Consider the following 27,983-nt stretch of genomic DNA (forward strand, 5'->3'; position numbering starts at 1 on the left):
AGATTGTCCATGGCCAGATTTTGGCACTATGACATATAATGCAGGATTGATGTGCTCTACTACTAAAGAACCAAAACAAAATTCCTAGATAAATGATTTACGGAAATACATTGAATAGATAAATATTTGGCCTTCTTAACTGCTGTGGTTGACAATTGTATCCATCTTTGGTATCAGTCTTTAATTATGCAAGCTTAATTGTTTAGAATGTTATCAGATTCTAGTTAGTACAGTGAGAGAATTGCTTTAGCTTGGTTTTCTCCAACTTGACTGTGATGTTTGGGGAATTCTGCAAGACAAATCCACTTATCCACTTGTCCAAGTTGAGAAGAACCAATTTTAGCCCCTTCTGTGTATCCAATCCAGAGGTTATGAATCTAAACAGTGCAAAATGGAGTATCCCGGGCAACAGGATACTTCTCTGAAATTTACCATAGTTTTTATACAACCTAAAGAAGGCTTGTGCCTAAATTGTGGGGCAACCCATGCAAAGCCATATCTCTGGGCTGAATGACTAAAGGTTATTATATTTTGGAAACAGGTGATTGGGTGAAAAGGCACGGATGCCTTATCCTAATTTATTTATCTCCTCCAGCCACATGAGATATACTGTAACAGGCATTTTCAAACATACTAATCTTTGCATGGGACTAAGAACAAGGGAGAGTGGAGTCTGCCAGATCCAATGAAGCATCTTCTCAAAAGAGAGAGCTGGTAAGTCTGCAAATGGCAGCAACTGATAGGCTCAGATACGGTATGCACTCAATCTGGAAAAATCTAGGATTTATTCAGACTAGAATGATCATTTCATACACTGGTTTATTGCTTAGTCTAATCAAAGATCCTCCTATTAGCAATCCCTTCTTTCTATACACAGACACACTCAGTCACACAAATACACATATTGCTGACATGTTTCTTCTGTTCAGTCTCCTTTGAGAGCACCAATGGAGATCTAACTAGTGAGCCCAACACCAAGTCATTGCATCAACAAAAACGAACTCATGAAAATGAAGCGGATTTCTTTTCCATTTCAAAAGGACATTGCTCTTTCCAAAGCGGACAAATAGGCCAACTTAATAATATGAATTATGCATTTTTAAAACAACCTCATGATGAATAGCCCTGTACATGAGCAAAAGCGCTCAGGAATGCCAGAACTGTAATTAACTAGCAGCAAGTTGTCCATATATTATCATGATGTTGGAGCTCAATTGACTGAAAATGAAATGCTGTAATTTTCAAAAAAAAAAGTGGCAGCGGCAGCAACATAAAGAATTAGAAAAAAAATAGCAAAGTTGGTGAATGATGGGGGTGAGGAAGGCACATGTGATGTCCTAATGGCAGCGGTTACATGGAGAGAAATAAATTATCACAAGAAAGGAACAAATGCTGCTTGTGGCAGTTCTTAGAGGCATGATGGGAAGGACCGGACCGGACACATCAATTGACGGAGCGCACTGAGCGGCTGCTTCGCGGAAATCGATGGACTTTGACATGCTTGGACAGATGGTCACTCCGTGCAAACTTCTTCTCACACACAGGGCACTGATATGGTTTCACTCCCGAGTGGGAACGTCGATGTCGAGAAAGTTCATCTGATCGTGAGAACCTGGGAGCAGATAAGTAAAGATTATCAGTGTGATGCCTTCACCTTTAAGTGGTCATATAAAAACAGAAACAAGAATATTTAACGTTATGATCATTCTTTCAAAGAAATAATCCTGAAGAATACTTCATTTTTCTTTTTATGGTCCTGTAATACCTTGAATCGGGGTAGAGTCAAGGTTACTGAATGGAGCTGAGCATTTACTGGTTGGATGCCCTGCCTGACACCTATGTGGAGGTCGCAGCAGATATTTACTCTTTGCGCTCCGATAGAGAACCATCTCTTGCTGCCTAAGATTGAACTCTCAGCCTTCTGAGTGTGCGGTGAGTGTCTTCATCTCTAGATCACACCACTCTGCTGAAGAATACTTCAATAATCCTGCCAAATAGATTATTTTTATTCATCAGGACATTTTTGGAAGGTACTCAGGGAGACAATTGCCCCGAGATCCATACGTGAAAAGAAAGTCAATGAACAATGGTTCAAAATCTGAAACATTTTCATTTCAAAGTGAGTTATTTCAGAATCTTGGATTATCTCCACCCTCCTGTTTACTGGCCATGGCTTTCAATATACACAAATGCTATGTATACACATACATACCAAAACACACAGAGATAATGGCAATTATAAGTAATGCTATGAAAAGTAACTGGGCAGAGGCAGATCTCAAATGAATATTATGCTACTCACATCTTAAAAAATCCATATTATTCATACATTATAGACTATAAAGCAGCAATTGTCCACTTTTTAGTATCCATTTGCTCCCACCTTCCCAAACAGTAACAGGCCAATCTATTTTATGGAAATATGGTTAAGGTTTCCCTGTCAGTTATGTCTGACTTTAGGCATGGTGCTCATTTCCATTTCTTGGCCAAGGGAGCCAGCATTGTCCGAAGACATTTTCCATGGTCATGTGTCCGGTATGACTATACACCAAAGGCACACAGAACACTGTTACCTTCCCACCGAAGTGGTACCTATTAATCTACTTGCATCTACATGCTTTCAAACTGCTAGGTGGGCAGGAGCTGAGACAAGTAATGGGAGCTCACCCCATTGCATGGTGCTTGGGTCTTGAACCTGGGCTGTCAACTGTCAAGCTGAAAAGAAATTCTTAGGAATTCTTTCGAAATGCACATTTTTGCCAAGAAAAATTCTAAGAACTTTTTTTCCTTCTCTTCCTTCCAAAAAAAGATGGTTTGAATTTTCCATTTCCTAGGATAAAATAATTGCTGCTGTCACCTGCAACAAATCTGAGGGAAAGAAAGAAATTTCCTCTGCTCCAAGAATGGGTTTCTCCCCACAGAAATTGCATAGACATTTCCAAAGTATCATTTGCATACAGAGGTAAAATGAAAAGTCAGTTGGAAAATCTAAGAATTCATGAAACACACTTGGACTTAGGCACCCTTTGAATAGTAGAATCTCATAGTTGGTGTCAGCCAGAACAGTAATGAAGACTGGCATAGACAGGGTGTCAAACTCGCACTGTTATGATGTTGTCAGGTGACGTATTGGGACTTTCCCCCCTTTGCTAAACCAGGAGTGGGCGTGGCCAGCACGTGACGCATCCAGACTGCGGGCCAGAATTTTGACAGTCCTGGACTAGAATCTTTAAGAAGCTGTTCCTATAGGAAATACAGTAGAACCTTGGGTCACAAATGCTTCTGACCACGACCAAATCGATCAAAATTTTGCAATTTTTTTGCATCTGGCCATGAACAAATACTCGGGTGGCGGTAAAACACAGCCGCGGTTATTTTTCCTGCGGCAGCGATTTCCCCTTCCACACTATTTTTTTTGGTATGTGCATGCACATTCAGTCTTGCTTCCGGTCACAACCAAATCGGGTTGCAACCAAAGTCCTGGAATGGATTATGGTCGTGACCAGAGATTCCACTGTAAATGAAATTAGAGGCATTTCTTAGGCAAAATTTTTATTGATCCCAATAATTTCCCCCTTCTGTCACTCTAAAAGTGGGAAATTTTGGAAGAGTTTGGGGAGCCATGACCAAAGTATTGAGAGGCCAAATGTAAGGACCCTGAGGTCTCAAGTAGTGCAACTTTGTTTTGAGATGATAAAGTTAGTTTTTTCTTCAAGAAAAAGATGGAACTTCTCTTTGCAACCTAGAAGAGAACGGGAGTTTCCAAATAGAAACACTGCCAACAATTATGTGACATTATTGTTTATTTCTTTTTGTATTTTATCGCTACTCTTTAGGGAATTAAAAAAAATTACCCCTGCTATATAGAGTTCTTGTCTATAGTTTCTCTTCTTATTAAGCATGTTTGAACAAAATATTTCTTAATGCTTGTAGTTTGACGTTAGGAGCAAAACCTCTTGGAGAAGGGAGGGAGAAAGTTTGGGGTATGTGCTACCTGGCCCATGAAAAGGAACATGAGTAAATATGATAAAAATACATTTTGTATCATAGTTAAGCCTTCAGTTGATCAGGTAACAACATTGCTATGTTGGCATTCAGTTTGCTTGAAAAGATCGGTTTACTATAACTACAGAAATAAATTTGTAGCTCCTTATATACTTGCAGCATGTACACACCCAAACATTAAACATTAGTTAAGGGTGAAAACCTTCAGATTATTATATAATGCTCTCTGAAGACAGAAATGGACAAAGTGTTTTATAAACTGATCTTTCCCCATTTAGGTTTGATTGGGTATTAATATACAATCATTATCTTTCATTTATGGAACCTTATAGGGACTCCAGATATTATCATCTTCTATTTTTAACCCTCCCATGTTTCCTGACCACTTCTTTTTCCTTTTTCTTGATAGGAAATGTATATGTCGAGGATAAAATGACAGCTTTGCAGCACAAGCTTTTGAATAGTAGCAGCAGAAGCTCCGAAGCAAAGGATTTAGCGCTATTAAATATGCTAATTGAAGATAAGATTGAAAGTTGCCTTAATTCTCGGAGCTACTCAGAGTTAATTGCCAGAAATCCACTGAAGTCACCAGTTCTCCAAGAACAGAATTTAAGAATTGAAAGAGCACAATTAACATTCCTTTCAGAAATCTTATAAAAAGGTAAAGATTCCCCTCGCATATATGTGCTAGTCGTTCCCGATTCAAGGGAGTGGTGCTCATCTCTGTTTCAAAGTCGAAGAGCCAGCGCTGTCCGAAGACATCTCTGTGGTTATGTGGCCAGCATGACTAAACGCCAAAGGCGCATGGAATGCTGTTACCCTCCCACCAAAGATGTTTCCTATTCTTCTACTTGTATTTTACATGCTATTGCACTGCTAGGTTGGCAGAAGCTGGGACAAGTAACGGGCGCTCATTCTGTTATGCAGTGCTAGGGATTCAAACTGCTGAACTACCAACCTTTCTGATCAACCAGCTTATATCTTATAGGGCAGTAGTAACAAATATGGTAGTGGAAGAACAAGATTCTATGCTGCATCTGGCAAAAACATCTCTCCCACAATAATTTGGAAAGAGTTCCAAATTTTTAGTATTTTTATTTCAACTTTCCTATCAAATTGAATAGGCCTCTCACAGACATAGATCTAATCTTCTGAAGGAATTGCTGATACCTTTGAAGATCCAAGAATTGTTGTATCTATATATTTGCAAACAATTGGCTCCTCCAGTATCAAGGAATTGAAATTAAAACTAACATCATAGGTGAAATATGTTTCATGGAACTGAGTTTAGGTATGTGAACTGAAACAAATTCCAAGCAGAATTTTTGAACAGAATTCACATATTATTAATTCTATCACTTTCAGTACTTCCGCCAGTCTTCTACCCATTTATTTATCTCTTGCATTTTATATTTGCCTAGTGCTTTTTTTTGTAGCAATAACATCAGTTGGATCCTTTTAAAAAAACTATATGGGGAAAGAAAACATGGGAAATTGTTTCTCTGGAAAGGAGATTGTTTCATGTAAATGCTGTTTAAGAACCCCATAAATGTACAATAATTACAAAAGCTATCAATGCAATTAAAAATTAATCAGGGCTAGCAAAGTTTAAACTGCTTTGCCCAGAATAGGTGTAACCATGACATACAACATTTTATTACCTTGTAAGCTTTCCCAAACTAGAACCCTGACTGGACTGGAGTGTATATACCAGTGATGGCAAACCTTTTTGGCACTGAGTGACACGTTCATCGGGGCCGCAACCTGGAAGAGGAGCTGCTCAGGGCGCATGGCGTGCCTGAAAATGAACTTTTGGTTTTCAGTGTGCAGATGCACATCAGCCAGCTACTCTTTTGGGTTTCTAGCTGGCATGCATGCTCACGCAGCAAAACAGAAGACCAGCTCTTCCAGTTTCCGGCACTGCCACATGCACAAAGGCCAGCTGATTGTTGCGTGCATATGAGCACCAGAAATCCAGAAGAGGAACGGGCAATGCCACGCATGTCAAGTGACATGGGTCTGCATGCCACTTCGGGCATGCTTGCCATAGGTTCTCCATCACAGGTATATACTGTTAGAATGGAGGAAGCTGTTATATATTTTGTCAGAGCAATTTTATCTATTCAGTCCAGGGTTGTCTCTTCCAGTCCCCTAATCCTTTCACTTGGGGAAATGGCTCCTGAATGTAGGACATTTTCATGTTGAGAGGTTGCAATACTGAATACAGTTAGGAGGTGATGTGCTACCTGAGTGTATATATATCGCTTCATAAGACAGATCTCCACAATCTGCAGAAGCGGGGCTGCTGTTGCTGCTGCTGTTGGCAGAGGCAAAACACTGAAAGCAAAAAAGAGACCCTGCTTGCATAACAGAAGACCCTAAAAAGGTGGAAGAAAGTACTAGATCACCTCACAGACTGATATCAGATTTCCTGATGTTTCTTGAACACTGTCTCCCTCCAATGGGATTAACCCACCTGACTGGCATCAGCCAAAGTGGCCTTTTCTGGATTGGCCAAGGAATTTCACCTAGCCGGATCAAGGAGAACAGCCTTCTCTGTCATGGCCTCCTGCCCATGAGAGAATGTCTTGCCACCAGAGGTAAGATCCATCCTCACCCGTCTGGTCTTTTGGAAGGGCCTTAAAATGTGGCTGTGCCGGTTGGCTTGGCCCGTGATCTCCTCCCCCCCCCCCGCTATGCTAGAAGTGATTCAATAAGAAACAAAATCCCATCACCACCACCCTTCCCCCATGTACCACCCATTTTCTTGATTTTCATCTTGTATTTATTTGCTGCCAAACTTAAATTTTAATGCTTTTGTATCTATGCTTTTATACTATTATAGGCCATCCAGAGCCACTCGAGACAGTGAAAAGAGTAGCATATACATTTAATAAATAAATATAAAGCATCCAGGTTGGGTTGGTGAGCAAGTATTCTGATCAGGAGTGGCACTACTAAGAAAAGGACACACACACACACACACACACACACACACACACACACACGGACAAAGACTCAAACACATCAATCCTTCCATTCCCTAACAAAGCTGCCTTGCCTGGCTCAAGATTTAAATAAGAAAAGCTAGGCTGTTCAGAAAAGCAGAGACAAAGGGCCTTTTGTACTTTTGTACTTTTCAGAGTGTTTCTTGTTCTAGTACCAATGAGATGTTGAAGGAGAACTCTGAGCTCTAAAACACATCAGGAAATGGGATCATCAATCTCTCGCACCTATCTGTTTCAGTTGTCCTTCATTCTTCTGTTCAGCTCTGTGTTACCCTGGGGTTGCTCAGTGGGGGTGAGAAAGAAAGTGGGGCTGATATTAAACCCAGAGAATGGTAACAAGAGTGGCTTTATTTATTTTTTCTATGGAGCCAAGAGGGTAAGGCACAAAAACATGTCTCCAAATTCATTTCAGAAGCAGAATTCTGGGAGTTGAAGTCCACATATCTTAAGGTTGCTATGGTTGGATAATACTGAACTTATCTCTTCCGTCTATTTGCTCCTCTGCTGTTTTTGTTTCATCTCATACCTCTGAAAAAAATGGGTACCAAGCTAGAGAAGACTCAGTGTCATACTGAGGTATGCTAACATCTACCAAGCTTTCATTCATTACTTTTTTTCTAGAATTTATGCTGCAGTTTGGTTAAGGGCTCACTTGATGCTGGAACGCACGCACTTCTGATTCTGGAAAATGTAATGAGTTACTTCATTTAAGAAACCTTGGGACAGGGAATAAGAATTTAACTCTGGTGCAGTATCCTTATAGAAGGGCTGTAGCTCTGATCATGAGGAATTAAAATTTAACTTTCCAGAGACTGTATGGGGAGGGGTCATTTGTAATCTGAGAAATATGGCCAATCAGTGCAGACTAGGGCATTATAACCTGGTACGTTTCAGTTATAATGCTTGATTATACCATTCCCAACCACATTAAAGAGAACCAAGTTGTGCAAAGCTACTATAGATGGTTCTGTACTCAATGGACCAATGATTAGGTAGTCCTTAACTTACAACCACAACTGAGTCCAAAATTCCTGTAGCCAAGCAAAGACAGTTATTAAGTGAATTTTGCCTCATTTTATGAACTTTCTTTCCACAGTTACTAAGTGAATCTGGCTTCTTCATTGACTTCAGAAGGTTGCCAAAAGTGATCACACGATCTCGGAACACTGCAACCGTCATAAATATGAATCCGTTGCCAAGTGTCTGCATTTTGATCATGACGATTCTGCAACGGCCGTGTGACAAAACAGTTATAAGTTACTTTTTTCTGTGCTATTGTAACTTCAAACGATCACTAAACAAACTGCTGTAGATCTACCTCCACTGATAATTAATAAGAGGCAGGAATTACCAATGAAACCAAACAATTAAAAAACAACAACAAGATGGCTATATTTGTGTATGCATTTGATTTTCAGACGAGAAAAACTTTTCATTCTTCTTAGCAGTTCTGTTTGTTTTTCAAGATACACACTTTGAGTAAATAGCCAGCCTCTATACAAAGCTCTGCTCTGGACTTTCCCTTTTGTTCTGAACTCAAGATCATTGCCCTGGGAACCTACACTTACTATCCCCAACTAGAAATGGCTAATGCTTCTATCAGGGGTGGTTTTCACCTTCCCTTCCCTACCGGTTCGCAAATGTTTGTGTGTGCGCGGGCATGCGCACTTCTCTCATACATGCCCTGTCCACGCATGCGCCAGGCCTTCCGCGCATGTGCTTTGCTCAAAACGCATTCCTAAATAGGACGAAATCAAGCCAGGGCGGGTGGGCAGGTCCAGCTGGGATTTCTGCTACCGTTTCAGGCAAAGAAGCCCGATCCGGTGGAATACCACCTCTGGCTTCTATACTGAAACCAGTAGTTCTTCTTCTGCAACATTTTTTCAAGTTTCCCAATAATCTTAAATGCATTTACTTAGAGAAGAAATGCCTCCTCAACCTGAGGTAAAGAAGAAAGAAAGGGAGAAAAATACCAGAAGCGTTTAAGAAAATCTGGAAAAAAACCAGAGGCTTCAGATATATTTGTTCCCGTCTTAGGAGATCTCCCTCCCTCTCTTCAAACTCTGAAGAAGTAAACACAACCTGCTGATAAAAGAAAGCTGTGTAATTCTAAGCTCAGCGGGCTCAGTCAATTTGACTATCTGACTTTGATGTTCAAGAAGAAGAACATTCAATTAATGTTGAGAAAGCGGAGATCTGTCCCCAAAGGGAGGAACATTTGAAGGAAAAATGCAGCAACTTCCCTTCTTTTGTATAGCAACAAATTCCAGTGGCAAGCACATGGCTTGGGATCAGAATAACACCCAAATTCATTTGGGATTAGATTGGAGGCATATGACTTTCTTGAGTGCATTTGTCCAGCCGGAAGGAAAAACCCGGAGAAACATCTAAAATTAGCTTCTTGACAATGACAGCTTTACTCTATGTATCACGTAGACCAGTGGCCCCCAATTCTTTGGACACTGCTGCACCGGGGACCAGTTTTGTCGAGAGAGGTTTTTCTGAGGATTGGTGGGGGTGGGAACATGGTTTCACATGCTGCCTGCCAGCTCTGAAAGATTATGTTACTATAATCTTATAATAAAAAGACTTTGGCTTCCTGGTCTATCTTGGAGGGAGGACACTACCCTTCTAGTGAGCTTCCATCATACCAATCATGCATTTGAGCTGTATTTGCTAAAAGGAAGGAAAGAGGAGAGCGCTGTGCTCAGTTAATACCTGGGAGCGATACAGAAAATGAAATATAGAATCTGTCCCAAAGGTGTTTTTTGAAGAGGCAACTGAGATTTCTGGTTTTCTTTGAAGACATTTTGCTTCTCATCCAAGAAGCTTCTTCAGCTCTGGCTGGATGGTGGGAATGGAAGGATTTATATTCCTTGCACACCGCTAGTCCATCTGCAAGGAATATAAATCCTTCCCTTTTCCACCATCCAGCCAGAGCTGAAGAAGCTTGTTGGATAAGAAGTGAAATGTCTTCAAAGAAAAACTAGAAAGCTCAGTTGCCTCTTGAAAAAAGCAACATTGGGACAACCATGATCTGGGATGACTGAGAATCTCCATAGACAAGGAATCTGTAGTTCACAAAGGGATAGGAAGCAATGATATTACTAAGTCCTATAGCATGCAGATTCATTTGCCACTGTTTTCCTCCTTCTTTTTTAGGTCAGCACACTTTCTGACATATCTAGTCCACAAGCCATTTTAAATGTTCCCTTCCCTTTGTTTTTGAAGAAGGACTACTGAGCTGATTGATTCGGGGCACTATTTCTGAATTCTAGTTAGCTTATAGTCTATATGTTCCCAAATACAAGTATCCATAAATTCAAATACACAAGCAAATTTCAGAGCACAGAGTAGCTCGGGGATAAGGGAGGTGCACTTAAATTGGGGGGAGGATAGGAGAATCATATTGGGGTAAGATTTTTAAGGTGAGGGAAAATAAGGGTTGAAGGGAGTAGCTGTTGTTTAAACCATTAAGCTTATTACATATAAATTTCCACCTTTTCCATCTCAAAATGGTGGGACATTATGGCACAATTTTTGGCAGTTTTGGCGATCAAATTCTTTTTAGGGACAGACAGAATAGCTTCAGGGCTTCGTTTAGCCTTGAGATCTCAGTTTGCTCAACTCTACACAAATCCAACATTCTAACGCACAGCCAAAGTATCTGTAAAGGGGCCATATTAGTAAATATTCAACTACCATGTTCTGAGAGTCGTGGAAGCAGCCTACCACACCTACTAGAGCATTATTAAATATTTTGCACATCGTCTTGTACAAAGAATTGGTAGCAAAAAAAAAAGATCCTGGGGAAATTCATATGTCCAAATGTTCTTTAAGGGAGTCCTTAAATTAGTCCCCAATCTCTAAGCTGGGGGTAGAAGGAAATTGTTCTGCCCCGTGGCAAATAGATATTTTTGGCATAAGGAATGAAAACAAAGTGAAACACGCAACAGATAATTCTCAGCACCTTTGCCAAGGCAACCTCATGTATTCTTGTTTCTGGGGACTTAGTTACATTTGTTTGTTTGTTTGTTTGTTTTATCTATCTATCTATCTATCTATCTATCTATCTATCTATCTATCTATCTATCTATCTATCTATCTAATTTGTATCCTGCCTTTATTATTTTTACAAATAACTCAAGGTAGAAAACATACTTAATACTCCTTCTTCCTATTTCCCCCAAAATAACAACCCTGTGAGGTGGGTTGGGCTGAGAGAGAGATTGATTGGCCCAAAGTCACTCAGCTGGCTTTCATTGCTAAAGTGGGACTTGAACTCACAATCTCCTGGCTTTTGGCCTTGTACCTTAAGCAGATCCCTCAGCCACCTAAGATTCAAGAGGCCTCTGTCTCTGTGTGGCTACTCCAGAGGCAATGGTTGCCTAGGAAGTTCCAGAGTGATATACCAGAATAGCCCAAGCTTAGTAAATCAAACCTAGCTAAAGTTATCCGTACCCCTGAAGTAGACCTGGCAGGATGCAGCTCCATTGGCAATGCTGCAAAGTCATTTCTATTATTATTCTCTTTCCCTTTAAGCAGTTTGCCAGGAAGATTTTAGTCACAGTATGTTTTACATAATGGAAAATAAATATTAAAAATGTTTATGTTAAACTCTGTCATTAATAGACACTAGTACACACATACACACACACACACATGCACACACACACACACACCAAAAAAAAGAATCAGAGAGAACCTTTATATCATGCAAGGCAGGAATTCATATCATTAATTCTGATTTTTTTTTCCACATTTCACCATTCAAGAAATTAAGTCTTGGGTTTACCTGGTATCATACTTTTACCAGTGACCTATCCTGAATATTTGGTCTCAAACTCCTACTATCTTTTAACTATTGGTAGTAACAACTGGGGGTCATGGAAGTTTATATTCTGTTTATCTACAGATTTAGGAGTTATTTTAACTAACCTTTCCTTATCGTGGAAAAAATATATATTAATTTGAATCAATCTCTCTGTATGCAAACATACGTTTATAAACTCACACACACAGTAATAAACAAACTATCTGAAACTACTGGAAGATCACACATAGTAGAAAATAATGGTCATTTATATCTTAGATTTTTAAGAGAGTCTATTTTCAGAGACCAGATTTCAATCAGAGTAGAACTGGAAGGGACGTTGGAGGTCTTCTAGTCCAACCCCCTGCTCAAGAAGAAGACCCTGGCCTATACCAGGGTCTTCTGGTATAGAAGAAGACAGGTTGCTGCCCAATCTCTTCTTAAAAATCTCCAGTGATGAAGCACCCACAACTTCAGAAGGCAAGCTGTTCCACCAGTTAATTGTCCTTGCTGTTAGGAAGTTTCTACTTATCTGAGAATGTATAGCTGCATTTGTGTTGTGTTTATTTCTGAAGGAAATTAAGCTATTTACATAATAGAGATATTGTTTGATCTGAGTGCTAAAAGGGATTTGGGAAATCACAATCAACAGTTTATGAATTGTAATGGGTGAAAAATATAGGAAGCTGACTTACATCACTTCTAAATTGATGTGTTTTGCATATCCCTACTTAGTCTGATCTTTGGAATTGATGATACCAGCATACAGTAGATAGGAACATGGTCTCTCCAATACAAATCACTCCCTGCAGTTGCTATCAGACCTCTTAAGTGGAGTAGACAAGAATGAACCTTGGAATTTCTGAATGCAAAGGGTGTCTTTTCCTGCTGAACTTATTGGGTATTTAAGCTTTACTAAAATAGTTTGCAAAAAAAGCAAACAGTGATTGATTCAATGGCATTCAAAGTTGCTCTGTCAAGTCTGACTTATCTTTTATAAATGGGATATCACTGTGTATTTTATAAAGGCCAATGTCCTTTTTTATAAATACAGGGTTTTTTGGAGAGTTACCAAATTTTAAGGGAACATACTCTAATTACTTTGTCCAGTAGATGCACAATAGAATTTATAAATCAGATTCAGCCACCAAATTGACAGTACTAACCTCCATCCACAGCCAGGCCAAGTACATGCAAAGGGTTTTTCCCCTGTGTGCCTTCTTAGATGGGCTTTCAAATGGCTGCTTTTAGTGTACATCTTGGTACATCCAGGAAAAGTACATTTGTGCATTTTAATGAGTTCTGCTGCAGGATTCTTTTGAAACTTTTGACCCATGATGACTCCAGTTTGACCCTGGATTGTACCTCCTGGACCAATAGGTTTTGCAGCTATCGGAACTGGAGCTATGCGGACAAATTTGGAAGATGAGTTCAAATTGGATGATTGGACAAGTTGTGGCACCAGTGCAAAAGTTTGCCCTTGGATGTTGACCAAGAGCTGTGCAATTTTAATGTTTTCTTGCACTGATCCTTGTGAACTAGGGCTCACATCTGACGGTTGCTTAACTTGAACTGGCTGGATCTGGAGCATGACTGGTATACCTCCATCAAGGGACACTGCTCCGTTAGATGTATGGCTGCCTTCCATTGCACCATTTGATTGTTCATTTTTACTGTCTTTTAAAGTAACACTTGGTACCATCTGGTCTTTTTGCTGTATGGAAGCTACAGTGATTTGGCTGCAAGCTCTCATGTCTTTGGTCTCACTCTTAGGTCCTTCTTTGAGATCCATCTCCATGTTTTCTTCCAAAAACTCCTCTATTTCCTCAAGGGTAGGCTGGAATGGTCCGGAATCTTCCATCTCCACTGTGAACTCTGGAATTCTAAAATTCTCCTCCTTCACAATGGGTTGAAGTCTCCTTTTATCCCACCAAGAAGCATGGCCATTCCCCAGAGATGCCTGGGACAACAAGTAGTCCAGGATGCTGTCCTGATTCTCAGCACTTGATGAACTCCCATAGCTGGAGCTTAGAACCTGGGAATCTGGGCTCGAACAAGAACAAAAACTTGAGGAATCACTGTCATCTTCAGACACTGGGGAAGGCAGCATTTGGTATGACCTCCCAATAGCTGTCATGTCCCCAAAGTATCCAATTGAGGGCCTGGTGGATGAGAAAGATGCATCCACAGGAAGCAAGTGATCCACCATTCCTGGATGATCTCTTTACGCGTATCCTACCAGCATGTACCAAACGAGTGGAAACCTGCATGTGGAAAGCACAAACACTGTCAGTCAGAAACCAGAAGTAATTGTTCATCTCAAGATGCTGAAACCCTATAGCTTGATTTGGAATGCTTACAGAACGCAGCACATGTTGCTACATGTTTTGATCTAGTTTGTATCACCCAAGAGAATTTCTTGAGTGCTTGAAAGCTTTCTTTAAGATTGCACCGCATGCTCACAAAAGAATTATCTCCCCAAACCATTTCATAACTATACACTGACGACTGTAGATTTACAACAGCTTTCTTTTCTAACAATTGCGGACCAAAAGATAAAAAAGAGTTCTATATTTTTAGCCATTAATTCTGCAAATAAAGTTAAAAGAATACACAGAGAGGGAAAAAAATTAAGGAAAACTGAGTTTTTCTCCCAACCCTGAATTTTTTTATAAAATAGATCATTTATCCCTAGGAAGCAGTTTTCTATCCACTGAAATTTTTATTCTTTCACATATACAAATATAGGCTAATTACCGTGTAAAAGCAAGGTTCAAAATCGCAGAAGCTAAAAATATTGGCTGGTCTTCAACAGCAAATATACCACGACAATTTTCCTTCCTTAGATTAATGAATCAAGCTTTTAGCATTAATATCTTCAGTGCTGGTCCTTATAAGGTTTTAAACCAAGCAGGATTCTTCAGTTATCATATTTCTAGAGGTGTAATCCATTTTTTTGCTGGGTCAGCTCCCCTCTCCAATAAATAAGTAAGTAAATTATGGACAAAAAAATGCATTCATTTTTTTACTCTCCTTTGCAACATTTGGACCGACTACAAGATCACTGTTAAATGGCGCTGCTTCACCGCCTGCATTACTGAATATTTATCATTTGCAAACACTGCCTTACAATGATCAAAACCACATTCCATTTCTAAATTTGGTTTAGAATTAGTCCTTCATTCAGGTTTTGGATTTCAAAGCCTTGCAACCAATCCAGTCCGCTGAGTGCTGCCATCCATCAATTCATTCAACTTCAGCATCTCTACAAAGCCCAGCATTCAAGGGAGGGGTGGGGGGAAATCACTCACAGACATCCATTCTACTCATTAAAGCAGAATTCACACAGGCGTTTGTTTACGTTCAGATGGAAGCATAAGCTGAAAATGTCTCCAATCAACCCTTGCTCATGTTTTCGTCCTAGTCAACTTTGAACAAAGGATTTTATGAACACCCTGAAGAATATACATGTTTTTATGGAAGCTGTTATGGTTCTAGAGGCGTTATTGAGCCTGCATTTGCAAGGCATGCAGGGAGACAGACAAGAGTTAGAGAAGTTGCATTGTAATAAAAAGCCTGTAGTCTACCCTAAATAGGGATGCAGTGGCTCAGGGACTAAGACACTGAGCTTGTCAATTAGAAAGGTCGGCAGTTTGGCGGTTCAAATCTCTAGCGCTGCATAATGGAGTGAGCTCCCGTTACTTGTCCCAGCTTCTGCCAACCTAGCAGTTTGAAAGCAGGTAAAAATGCAGATAGAAAAATAGGGACCACCTTTGGTGCGAAGGTAACAGCATTCCATGCACCTTCGGCATTTAGTCATGCCAGCCACATGACCATGGAGATATCTTCGGACAGCGCTGGCTCTTCGACTTTGAAACAGAGATGAGCACCGCCCCCTAGAGTCAGGAACGACTAGTACATAAATGCAAGGGGAACTTTTACATTTACCTAAATGTCTACCCTAAAAGAAACAGCAAACCTGAATTTTTGCATTATTTTTAACATGGTCTTCTGCTATTGCTGCTATGATCACTTTGCCCCAATGTTATCCAAAGAAAGAGACATCATATTCACATAAATGATACAATTTATTCTGCACTAATCAGCCTGCCGTTGCACATTTTAAACACAAATGCCAGGCTTCTCTTTTGTTTAACAGACAGTGTTTACGAAGTGCTCACATATATAGAGTAGCAGGAAGTTCAAGCAAAAGTTGGAGCCCAGAAAAAGTTTGAACAGCAAAATTAATTCCTCACAAAATTGATTTGAATGTTTAGAGCCAAAGCAAGCCAGTTACATTGGCAGAGAATACTTCAAAATGTTCTCCTTGGTTCCACAAACATGATCTCATAATCCTAGATGTGTCTCACTCAGACAGAAGTCTACTGGGACCCATTCCCAGTATATGTACATTGGATTGCAGATTTAATCCATTTGCTCACTAAACTTAATTAACCTAAGCTTTAGTTAAGTCACTACTATGGCAAATGTTCTATCTGCATGTTTGGAACAAGGAGAATATTTGTCTATTTGTTCAGGCTTTTTGATGCTGGTACATTGACATTCCCATTATACTTTACCTGGTAATAATCAATTTGAATGTTTTTTTTTTAAATCTACCGTTGAATTTATATTTAATTGACTAATTCATTCTTTGACAAGTAGATGACTAAGTAGGCAAGTATTGCGTCAGTTTACGAAAACTGATACTTGAATTAACTCAAGAAAAAAAAAGCCAATCCACCAATACACTGTGAACAAGCCCACAAATTGGACATACGAATATCTTTCTCCCTCTGGAAAATTGTATAAAATGAGGGGGAAAGCCACAATGATTGCAAATGATAGAACTGGAAGGAATTCCCATTTGGTTTTGGTTTTCTGCACCGTTGTTCTTCTGACCATTTCTGGTGAGTTCAAAATGAAAGTTCTTCCAATACTTTGGGCACACTGGCTATTCTAGAAACATGATATTTAGCCAAATCAGAACTTGGGAAGAAATGTGTTCTCCACTTTTAGTTAAAGTGACTTAAGTGAATCCAGAGAGACCCAAGTTCAAATCATACCAGGAAGCTATTCTAGCCCACCCACAAAGAGCCCAGAAAGTTACTTTGCTCTTTCTTTTAGAAAAGCTAGAACTATTTTACTTGGGCAGCAGGGAGAGGGAGTTCAGCATTTTTACTTCTGCTTTTTTGAAGCTGCAATTTTCTGGACTGGAACCATTTGTAATATCCTGATGCTTTTAGACTGTGCTTTTAAAAATTATGTAATTATTATTTATTGGGTGAATTCTTTCTGATCATTCCGGTGGTACGCTACACAGTGTAGCCAAAAATAAAATTAAAATAATTAAACAGAAAATACACTCTAAAATATAATACAGATAATATATTTGATTTCTTCCTTTTTATATTAACATTAATTTTCTTTCTGCAGGGGACACAATATTTATAAACAAATAAGTAACTATTATATAGCATCATCAGTTTGGCCTAGTTCCAAAACTGCAATTGGACGTAGGATTAGGCAGCACACTCACATCCAAGGTTAGGAGTGCCATTCAGCCTCTTCGTGGAGCAGATATGATGTCATGAAAAGACAACAGGTTTGTAATACAGATAGATTCGGAAACAGAGTTAGTTAAAGATTGTATGGTAAAGTGGGCTCAAAATATTGAAGAACCAATAATGTTGGATACATGGGAAAAAATTTGGGTTAGAAATGTGAAATTTACACAACCTCAAAACCTGAGAGAAAAATTTTACAAGATGTTCTATAGATGGCATTTAGATCCTAAAAAGCTGGCTTCTATGTATCCGAATTTACAACCCAAATGCTGGAGATATGGTTCTCTCGATGCTACCTATTTCCATATATAGTGGACTTGCCAAAAGGTTAAGGCATTCTGGATAAAAATATGGTGGATTATACAAAATATCTTCAAAAGAAGGATAAAGTTTACTCCTCAGTTATTTTTGCAAGGTATAAGTACTGACTTTACAGTGGTAGAGACTAACTTGATCCTGCATTTAATAACGGCAGCAAGACTGTTGGTGGCGCAATACTGGAAGAAGGAAGACCTGCCTACAACTCAAGAATGGACATTGAAAGTTACAAATTTAGCCGAGATGGCTAAAATATCGGCATACCTTAAAGATCACTCAAATGAGAGATATAAACGAGACTGGAAAAAAAGGATTGACTATATACAAAATAAATACGGGACCAAGAAATTCCAGTTAGCCTATGCTTAAGATCAGGAATGATTTAAATTGTTTAAAGTTAGCTTAGCAAGAAGAAGCTAAGATCAATGTAGAAATGTTATTAATTTCTTTATTTCTTTTTTCTCATTAGATTTTAGACTGTGTTTGTTAAAAATCTATACCATGTACGGGTTCTGGGAAGTCGGGGGGGGGGAAGGGTGGGGGGAGGGAGGGATATATCTTAGGCTAGACACGATGTGTTAGATCTCAATGCAATGTGACTTCACATGTATAGTTTTTCTTTAATTTTTCCTTAAAAATAGGATAAGCCAAGTACATTAACATATAGTGGAAATACACCAAGGGGAGGAGGAGTAGGGAAGAAGAAAGATGGGTAGAGAGGGATGGGAGAGAGGGTGGGGGGAAGGCGAAAAGGAAGGGGGGGAGCAGATCTGGAGAGAGGAGTGGTAGAGGGTGAGGGGAAGTAGGGTAGAGGGGGATGATGGAGGGAAGATAGAAAGTTGGAGGGTGGTGGAAGAAAGAGGTGTATGGAGAATGGAAGAGGTATATTGGGCTTTTATTTTCTGGGGCATTGTTGACAAGAGGAATTGATGCAATTATTGTTTAATACTGTATGGTGTATACATGTGAGTGTATGAAAATGAAAATAAAATATACTAAACTCTCAAAAAAAAGACAAGTTGCTTATTAAGCAATGAGAATGATAATTGCATTGACACTACCAATGCAGGAAGGATGGGCTGCTGGTGGGATTTTAATCTTTTGAATTTTTCCCTTTGACCATTGGGAGTGATGTGTAACTCTACCCAAGGGAATAACTTTGATCCTTGGGATAACTCCTTACTTAGGTTTTGTGGGCATATGAAGTGAAACCTTATATATATTTTTCAGCCTACCCATTGACTGGGCTATACCAGAATTTGTAGTGACAAAACTGAAATAGGGGAAGCCAGACCAAAATCCCCAAATGTTTAGGGAATGTATAACTGGGTATTATTTTCCCAACTTTAATCTCCTGAGTTTCAAATAGGAGCATCTCTTCTTGATATTTTACTATCACTATTCGACCCAGAGCTAGAGACTCTTACAGCATAATTCTCTCCATTTCTAAATAGAAGGATTGAATTAGAAGGGCTAAAAGCAAGGTTAAAGGGGTTGTGACTTTAAGACCCGTATTTTGTATTGTGATCACTGGATCTACTGTAGGAAACAATGGCACATCCAAGCTGCCATGCAACCAATGAAGAGATGTACACTGAAGAAGGGTACTATGCAGAGCTCAGCAGAAGAGTAGAGAAAGCAAAGAAGATGGAAAGTTTCTTTGTAAAATTTTAAGCTTCCTCAACTGGGTGCCTCCAGAGGTTTTGGCTTCATCTTCTTACTGGTTGGCATGCCCAAGACATCTGGATAAATCGTAGCTGGAGAAGGAGTTCCCTTCTCTCATTTAAAATAGAATCAAGAATGATAGCGAAGTTCAGCGTTTCGGTAGAATGTGATATTAGTAAGATATATGAGAGGGCAGATGGAATACTAGCCGACTCTCTGAATGAAAAGCATGCTTTCTAATTAAAGCTCAGCTATTCTTTGTCTTTCATTTAACATATCAGTGGGAGCCTCCAGGACTATCTTGCTCTAGAAACATGAACTTAAGGTAAACACATTACTCTATGATGCAGAGTTTGGGTAAAAGGATGCAGGGGTTTAAGCCACTTCCCTTTCCCATCAAAGCAGTCATTCAGTGCAGGTTCAACTCTGGATACTGCGGGAATGCAAATGCAAGTTGTATGTAAACTGTGAAAAGGTAAATAGATGACTTTGTATATCTTGGTAGTATGTTTACGAAAAAAATAAAAAAAAAGTAGACAAATTTTGCGGCATGTAAATGCTGAAGGAAAAGCTGTGAACAATGTGTGATCTGTTGCTTGTTGGGGGAAATGCTTGTTGGGGGAAAATGGAGGCAGTTGTGTATAGAAGGGACTCCTGCTTAGTTTGTAAGAGAGAAGTGAGAATTCTGAATGTTAAAAATAATCTGAAGACAATAAAAATGGAATGTTAAAGAAATGCATGTAATAAAGCAAGAAGACATGGGATCAAGAATGAAGGGGTAGGTGAACACCAGAAATCAGTGGCCAATAGTAAAGAAGTATGTTGAGATTGTTTGTTATATAAGGAAAATGAATAATGATTAATTGAAAAATATGAAGAAAAAGTGAATGGAGAGAGAGAGAGAGACCAAGAAAACTGTGGTTGTATGGAGTTGATAATATTCTCAGAAACAGTGACCAAAGACAAAAGGCAATATTCAAAATGCTGCATAGGTACAGAAACCAGAATGGTTTCCATGGAATGAAACACAAGCGATAGTACATAAGGGTGTAAAATAGATTTAGCTGTTTGCTTTTCTGTTTCTTATCTATGGTTTTAATGTTTGTCTTAATATTTCTTATTCCTTTGTTGCACTTTCCATGATATTTACTAGAAAAAGGAATACAATGACTATGTTTAATATAGTTTTACTAAAGTGAGCAAATTTCTTCTTTGATTTGAAATTCTCCAAACCTAATAAGAGGTAATATGACAATTCTAGGCATAGAGGAGAATCTATATTTTCATTTATTAAAATCTGCTCTCTCACCAACTGAAACTGATTCTGCTTTAATAGAGAATAGATTCCTATTTGCTGTCACTGAAAGGAGCCATGTCTAAGGAAAAACTCATTTACCTACTCATAATAGTCTCAACAGTTTCTGCTGGGCTGTTATCCTATGTTGTTTTCTTACCAACTTTAAGACAAGCTTAGGAAGACAAACTTTACTCTGTTCCAAAGAACAGTTGTCAGTTTAGGTCAGCAACTAAATATTAAAAGGACAGGAATTGTATTGCTGCATTTTAGGCTCGGCATTCAGAGAAGAATGTAGAAAGCTATGCAAAAACTGATCTGCTTGTCATTCTAGGAGGAGCTGAGAGCATTACAAGGGAATGCTATGTCACTGCAAGCATTAGCTTATTTGGTGTTTTTTAAGCAGCTGTGGATATGCTGACAACTGCATTCTAGAGCTGCCAACATCTCTTTTCTCTTTGATGCAAAACAATCCCATAAATCTCTGCTTTTCTGACAGAACCAATTGCCCAGATATAATGTGTAGATACTTGTTTACATTTGGTATAATCCAGAGTGGAGTGTAAGCGCATGTACTTTCTACTTTGGTCTTTGTCCAAATTCACCGGAATGCTGTGGCTCAGAAATTCCAAGAAACTCAGAACATAACATACCATTGCCACTGTTTTTATATAGGGAAAACATTAATCCAGAAGCTAGTATGCTCCAGCAGTCAGTGTTGGACTTGCTTGGATTAGAGAAATTTGAGCTCCACTCTTCTTAACTGAAAGGTAGCCATCTCCCATCCTGGTTCATTTTTCTCTCCATCCAGAATGGTTTATTTTATGTATTTATAATCCCATCTTCATTACCTTAATAAATAATACATAAAGCAGCGGGCATACCTAATACTCCTTCTTCTTCCTATTTTCCCCACAACAAAAATCCTGTGAAGTGAATTGGGTTGAGAGAGAGGGACTGGATCTAAGTTAGCCACCTATCTTTCATGCCTAGAGCTCACAATCTCCTGCTTTCTAGCCCAGAATGGGGCAACTCACCACAGCCAACTTGTCACAACCAACTCACTACTGTCAACTCCCCGTGGCCAGCTTGTCATGGCCAACTCACCAAAAGGCAACTCACTGGGGACAACTTGCTGTGGGACAACTAACCGTGGGACAACAATTGTATTTAATTATTTTAATTTTTGTCATTCACAATTTCAATTTGTTCTCCTTACTTTAATGAAATGATCCCATCATTTCTTTGACATTATGTAACTTTTGTACCGCAGCAAATTGTCCTGCAGCAAGTTGGCCATGGCAAAATTGTCTTGTGGCGAGTTGACTGTGGCTGTTAAAGAAAACAGCCAATGATGCTGACTAGAGATTATGGGCTCTGTGGGCCGGTCCCACAAAGGAAACTAGGTTAACGAGAATAGCATTGATTAGTGTTCCTTCTGGCACTGATACACATGTGCCATTCAGAAGCCCAACCATCTGCACATTAGGCTACCCTGAAAATGGACCCTATTCGTGTATAGAGGTATACTTACAAGGAATTTCTTTGTAGAGGCAATTTTGGACCTATAAGAATTCCTTTTTAATATGCCAGGAGTGCACAGTCTAAATTTATCTGGTGACAGAGGGGAGAGCCAATGGAGTGGGCAATCAATGATTTCTGCATTCTTGGGGTAGATGAACTATGCCTGATGCTTAAAAGCAGTCAAAAGGAGTAGGAAGCAATACAACACACATACACAATTGCATATACATTACTTCTTATTATATTATCATATAGAGATACTGAGTAAAGCATTACATTGGGAGCAATTGTCCTCCAAAATTAATCTTTGGTGCTTTAGATTCTATTGGAAGTCCCTCCCTAGGTGTACCCATAGATGTGCACACACCATAGAAGCTGAGTGTATGAACACAATGTACTTCTCAGACTTCTTTCAATATACCGGTTACTCGACTTACAACAGTTCATTTAGTGGCATTCAAAGTTACAACCACCCTGAAAAAAGTGACTTATGACCGTTTTTCACACTTACAACTGCTGCAACATCCCCATGGTCATCTGATCAAGATTCAGGTGCTTGGCAATTGATTCATATTTATGACGGTTGCAGTGTCCTGAGGTCACGTGATCACTTTTTGCGACCTTCTGAGAAGCAAAGTCAATGGAAAAGCCAGATTCACTTAACAACCGTGTTATTAATTTAACAACTGCAGTGATTCACTTAACAATTGTGGCAAGGAAGGTTGTAAAATGGGGCAAAATTCATTTAACAAATGTCTCACTTAACAACATGAATGTTGGGTTCAATTGTGGTCATAAATCAAGGACTACTTGCACAAACTCCGTCATTTATTTTCCTTTTTACAATGAAAAGCACTGTGCTCTTGATTATCCTCACATTGTAAGGCTTGATAGCTCTGCCAAAAACAAAAACCTCCAGATGATAATCTAGAATACAACACAGAAGTGGAACTCATTTCTAATCCACAAAAATGAAACTAGAGCACATACTATGTGTATTTTGAGCAAGGCATATAATAACCCAATGTTAATACTGATGTATTCCAAGGCAGGGCAACAAATCTTGAGTGCTCCTGTGTGATCAATAACCCTGTATGGCAGAGCGATGGAGAAATTGTGACAGGCTCAAATTCATTCACTGAACTATGTGGTTAACCAGAGATTTCAACTCACAGCCTGTGTGATCCAAAACACTCTAGAAACAAACTTGGGCACTGTTCAACTTGGTGAGTATCATATGAACATTTTAAAAAGATACATTTGAATCTGAATCATACAGCTGGGTCCAAAATGACTGAATGACTCGACTGACTGACTGAATGAATTAATGAATGAATCAAATGTATACTGTGTAGTATCTCCTAATAAAAGCCTCTCTCCTCTTAGGGAAGTGTAAATATATAGTTGCAAGAAAGGCATTCCAGTTTAGGACTGTTAATTTTGGCTGGTCGTACGTTTTACAGCAGGGGTCCCCAACCCGTGGGCCGTGGGCCGTGGGCCAATACCAGTCCATGCAGTGGTGAGATTCAAATAATTTAACAACTGGTTCTCTGCCCTAATGATTTCTTCCAACAACCAGTTAACCAAACTGCTCAGAAAGTTAAGAACCGGTTCTCCCGAAGTGGTGCAAACTGGCTGAATCCCACCACTGAGTCCATAGCCTATTAGGAACTAGGCCACACAGCTGGAGGTGAGCAGTGGGTGTGCACCAGAGGGAACTTTGCGGGCTCCTCCCCCCTCCCCCCACAGCTGGGTCTGTGGAAAAATTATCTTCTACAAAACCTATCTCTGGTGCCAAAAAGATTGGGGACTACTGTTTCACAAAAACATTTAGTAGCATCAGACGATCATTTCCATATATTAATTCATTACTCCATGCATCCGATGAAGTGAAATGCCTTTTAATAAAATGTATTGCTGTAATGGAAAAAAGAAGGCTACTAGACCTCAATTTTCACTACCACAAACTAATGTGGGTTCTATCCTGTTTCCCTGAAAATAAGATTTGCCCGGATAATAAGCCCAATCAGGCTTTTGAGCGCATGAAGCCCTCCCCGAAAATATTGCCACACAGCAGCAGCCATGAGGTGACCACGCTCGCCCGTCTCCTGCACCTCAAAAATAATAAGACCTCCCTGAAAATAAGGCCAAGTGCTTATTTGGGGGGGCAAAAGAAAATAAGACCCTGTCTTATTTTTAGGGAAACACGGTACAATGTCTATCTAAGGGTTCATCTCTATATAACATGGTAACAACTGGACATGATACTATCTCTGCTTAATTTTTTCAAGAAGAATTGTTTTTTTTATGTCTCATGGCCACTGAAAACATTGCAAGGATGTTCTGTAGGGGTCTTAGAAGGTTTAAATATTGAAGGGTGGGTTCCGACCTTTTTTTTCTCCCTCCCCAAGCACTATCTCAGTCCCTGTACTGCCCACCATAGGTCATTTCCTAAGCTTATTGCATTATTTTGCACTTTGTAATTTACAGCACATAACCTGTCACACTCGGCTACATGGGCAGTAAGGCAGGAGTTAGGATTCTTAAAGCAAAAGAGCCATAAGGATACACGGATTCAAGTTAAAAGCCGTTGCCAAGCTTGCTTTATAATTTTCAGGATTTCCTAGCTTTATCTATACTTCTGCTAGGAATGACACACGGCAGGGGAGTAAGGTACTGGGATCCCTTTCCTTGCCTGAAGTCAATTGGCTTGAAAATATATCAGTTCCTTTATTCTTTTCTGAAGATTTTGCCTTACGGTACCAAAGTTTATAAGCTTTAATCCGCAGCTCTGGCCAAACGACCTGAGGTTTGGTCATTCATGCTGGTCACACACACATGCAGTCCCGAATCTGTCTACATGCTCATCTATGCAGCTGGCAATGGAGGAAAGCTCTGAGATTCATTGCAGTGGGGAAGAAAAGGGAGAGGAGATGGAGGACAGCTGTAGGAAATTATGCTGCAGTTTAGGAGAATGTTTTTTTTAAAACACGGACTCAGCTTTACACAACAGGTATTAAAGAAAGGGACTGAACTCAGTTTCCCTGGTGCTATTCTCTCTTCCCCACTCCCTTCCTTTGAACTCTATAGTTTAGAATGACCGAAAGTAACCCAGCAGCCATTTCTCTCTCCCTCCCTCTTTCTCTCCCTCTCTCTCTTCCCCTCCCTCCCTCCCCCTCTCTCTTTTTCAGCATTATCACAGCAGCCAGAACAGAACGGAACAAAACACACAGCTGCCTCCTCCTATTCCTGCTCTAGGTTACTTTCTCACCATTGCCTTTCAAAAGGAGTCCGGTGTGTATACACACAGGCCAAATTTCTGCTTGAAAAAATACTAAATGTTTGTGCCGCAGCCATTGGAAACATCATCGCCTCTCCAAAGGTAAAAATGACGTAAGTCACAAAGTTTCCACAGCAAAAAAAAAATGTTGCCAGGAACAAGGGGAAATCTTCCTGCAATTCAGAACAGAACACCTTGAGTGCTCTGAAGGTGCAGGTGCAAGAGACCTTCTCCAAAACTGCTGCCCTCTGAATATGCAGATTACATCTCATTCCTTTCTTTGGCCAATGTCCAGAGTAAAGTTACAAACTGTGGAAGGGCAAGACTGGAGAAGATCAGCGGAGAGGGGGACAAAAATGAATCTTTGCCTTGGCAACATTTGTGAAAAATAATAGGAGTTGGGTTTTCCCCTACATTCTTGAAAGCTGTCTCACTGACATCAGGCAAAATAAATGGGTGGTTTTCAGATGATATTGTATAGTACATACAGCTTTGTCTTTCGTGTCTGTGTGTCTGTGTGTCCGTGCATGCATGCACGGGCGCATGCGTGCAAACACACAATCTTACACTTTCTCCAGAAAAATTACTAAAAAAAAAAAAAAAAGACTCTGGGGAATAACTTTGGGTTATTGGATATACCCAGTCCTCAAACAGAATTTGGGGTATGCTCTATGGTAAAGAGGTAACTCTAACAATTAGAAATCTATTATTAGCTGCCACAAAAGAATGATTTTTTTTTTCTTGGGCAAGTGAACAGTGTTGATGGCAGATTGAAAACTTTCAAATCACACAGCAGGTCTTATCAGAGAGACCTTCAATTTAACTCTGCATTGTTACTATTATTGCTACACATCCTTCCATTTAAACACTAAAATGTCACAACTAGTCACTTGCTTCTTAAGACTTAACCCAGCAATTTCTGCGTTTTTTAGGGTTGGCATGGGCCAATCTTCCTGAAAGAAGGCACCCAACAGATATCTCCACTTCCCATCGTTTTCAGCCCCCAGCAGCCCTGTTTTGGCAGGAGATGTAGTCAAACACCTTCCCCATGGCTTCCATATTCAGCACTACCAAAAGCACCCATTAATTTATCTCTGATGTGCTCATGCACGCTGCCTGCAGCCAGCACTTTCTGTAGCTCTCCAGGGGATATTGAAGATGGGAGGGGGTGTTTAAAAAAAAAAGGACAGCAGCCCAACTTTGACAAGCAGAACCTCTTATGAGATGTTTTTAAGTCCAAAGGGGAACCAAAAGACCAGGGAGCATTTGCACACAGCAGCACAAGTGACAGATCTGGGACCTTGTCAGGTGGCATTGAAAACCGGCCTTCTCACGCCTCCGGGTTAACAGAAGACATGGAAAAGTACCTGCCTGTTTATTTGCTGCCGAAGGGGAGGCGACAGTCACCGCACCGAGCTCCGGCACAGCGACTCCCAGAGTTTCCTCCCGCATGACGAAAACGAGTGTTCTCTACCAAAGAAGCTCTGCCTGAACATATGGTGGGAAATCGCCTCCCCCCCCCCACGCCGTCTGATTCTTCGGAACTTGGACGCTCCTGTGGATCGGAGAGCCATTCGGCGCGCTTAGACGGCGGATCGTGTCCTTCAGAGCGGGGGGAGAAGGGGGCTCCTCCGTAATCTCTCCCACCACCGCCGCCGCCGCCACGCTTCCCGTTCCCCTCCTTTATGACAAACAACTTCGCGCGCAGAGAAACGCCGTCTTGGCCTCCATGTCCTGGAGCACAGGCGGATTTTCGCCCGTCCTTCTTCCGTCCCCTTGTTTTAGCATCCCGAAAACCAGAGTGTCGTCCCCACCACGACACACACACCCCAGAGGCTGGCTAACCCATCGGCCTCGCTCCTCTCCAATGACCGGGGAGATCTGCGAGCAGCTCGTTCCCTTCCCGTGTAACGCGGCTTGCACACGGTGTGCTTACATAAACACACACACACACACACATGCACGCGGGTCGGATTCCTTCATTACAGCCGCCCCGCTTCTCTTTCTTTCTCGCCGCCTTCTGCTGCTGCTGCTTCTTCCCCCTTGCGGTTTCCTCTTCTCCCCGCGCCACCCGCCGGCCCCGTCCTCTCTCCAGGGGCGCCCTCCCATTGCCGTGAAAGAGGCGCGATCGTGTCCTTTTCCTCCTTACCTGAACTTTCTCTGGTTCTCGACCCCCGGAATGCGGGCGAGTCTGGAAAGTGGGTGGGGGGGAGAAACACCCCGCCAAACTTTAAATTACCCCCAAAGCAAAGGAGGAAAAAGACCCCGACCGGCAGCCACTCCTCCTGGCATTTAAAGGGAGAAGAGGGGGATGAGGAAAAAAATGCAGCTATTAAAAAAAAAACAGCCAACGTTTTCCCCAAGAAGATTGACAGGATGGCAAACGTCGTCCCTGGCAGTCGCCAACAGGCGAAGGGAGTTCCGACTGCGACCAAGCAATCCAGAGGGTGATGTGTCCTTTAGCTCTCCTCGCGTAGTACTATATCCCCATCACATGACTGCCGGGGAG

General features: G+C 40.5%; 1 protein-coding gene across 2 annotated transcripts; it reads right to left on the minus strand.

Annotated features, from left to right (window-relative positions):
• Nucleotides 1–176: 176 nt before the first annotated feature.
• On the minus strand, nt 177–27,962 carry KLF15 (Kruppel like factor 15). Of its 2 annotated transcripts, none has more exons than XM_032208513.1 (3): nt 27,624–27,962; nt 12,993–14,090; nt 177–1,612 (listed from the first exon to the last, which is right to left on the minus strand). In XM_032208513.1, the coding sequence occupies exons 2-3, from the start codon at nt 14,033–14,035 to the stop codon at nt 1,444–1,446; spliced, it is 1,212 nt and encodes a 403-aa protein (XP_032064404.1). In that variant the 5' UTR covers nt 14,036–14,090; nt 27,624–27,962; the 3' UTR covers nt 177–1,443. The 2 variants fall into 2 exon arrangements, with proteins under 2 accessions (XP_032064404.1, XP_032064405.1); XM_032208514.1 differs by lacking the exon at nt 27,624–27,962 and adding an exon at nt 26,846–27,576.
• Nucleotides 27,963–27,983: the final 21 nt, after the last annotated feature.

The sequence above is a fragment of the Thamnophis elegans genome, chromosome 2 (genome assembly GCF_009769535.1).
Source record: "Thamnophis elegans isolate rThaEle1 chromosome 2, rThaEle1.pri, whole genome shotgun sequence".
Taxonomy (NCBI): Eukaryota; Metazoa; Chordata; class Lepidosauria; order Squamata; family Colubridae; genus Thamnophis; species Thamnophis elegans.

Excerpts from the sequence above, each read along its gene's own strand:
- KLF15 (XM_032208513.1), bottom strand. The coding sequence starts at position 14,035 with ATGGTGGATCACTTGCTTCCTGTGGATGCATCTTTCTCATCCACCAGG. Across the intron at positions 1,613-12,992 it reads TGGCCTGGCTGTGGATGGAG|GTTCTCACGATCAGATGAAC; the intron begins GTTAGTACTGTC and ends ATCTGCTCCCAG.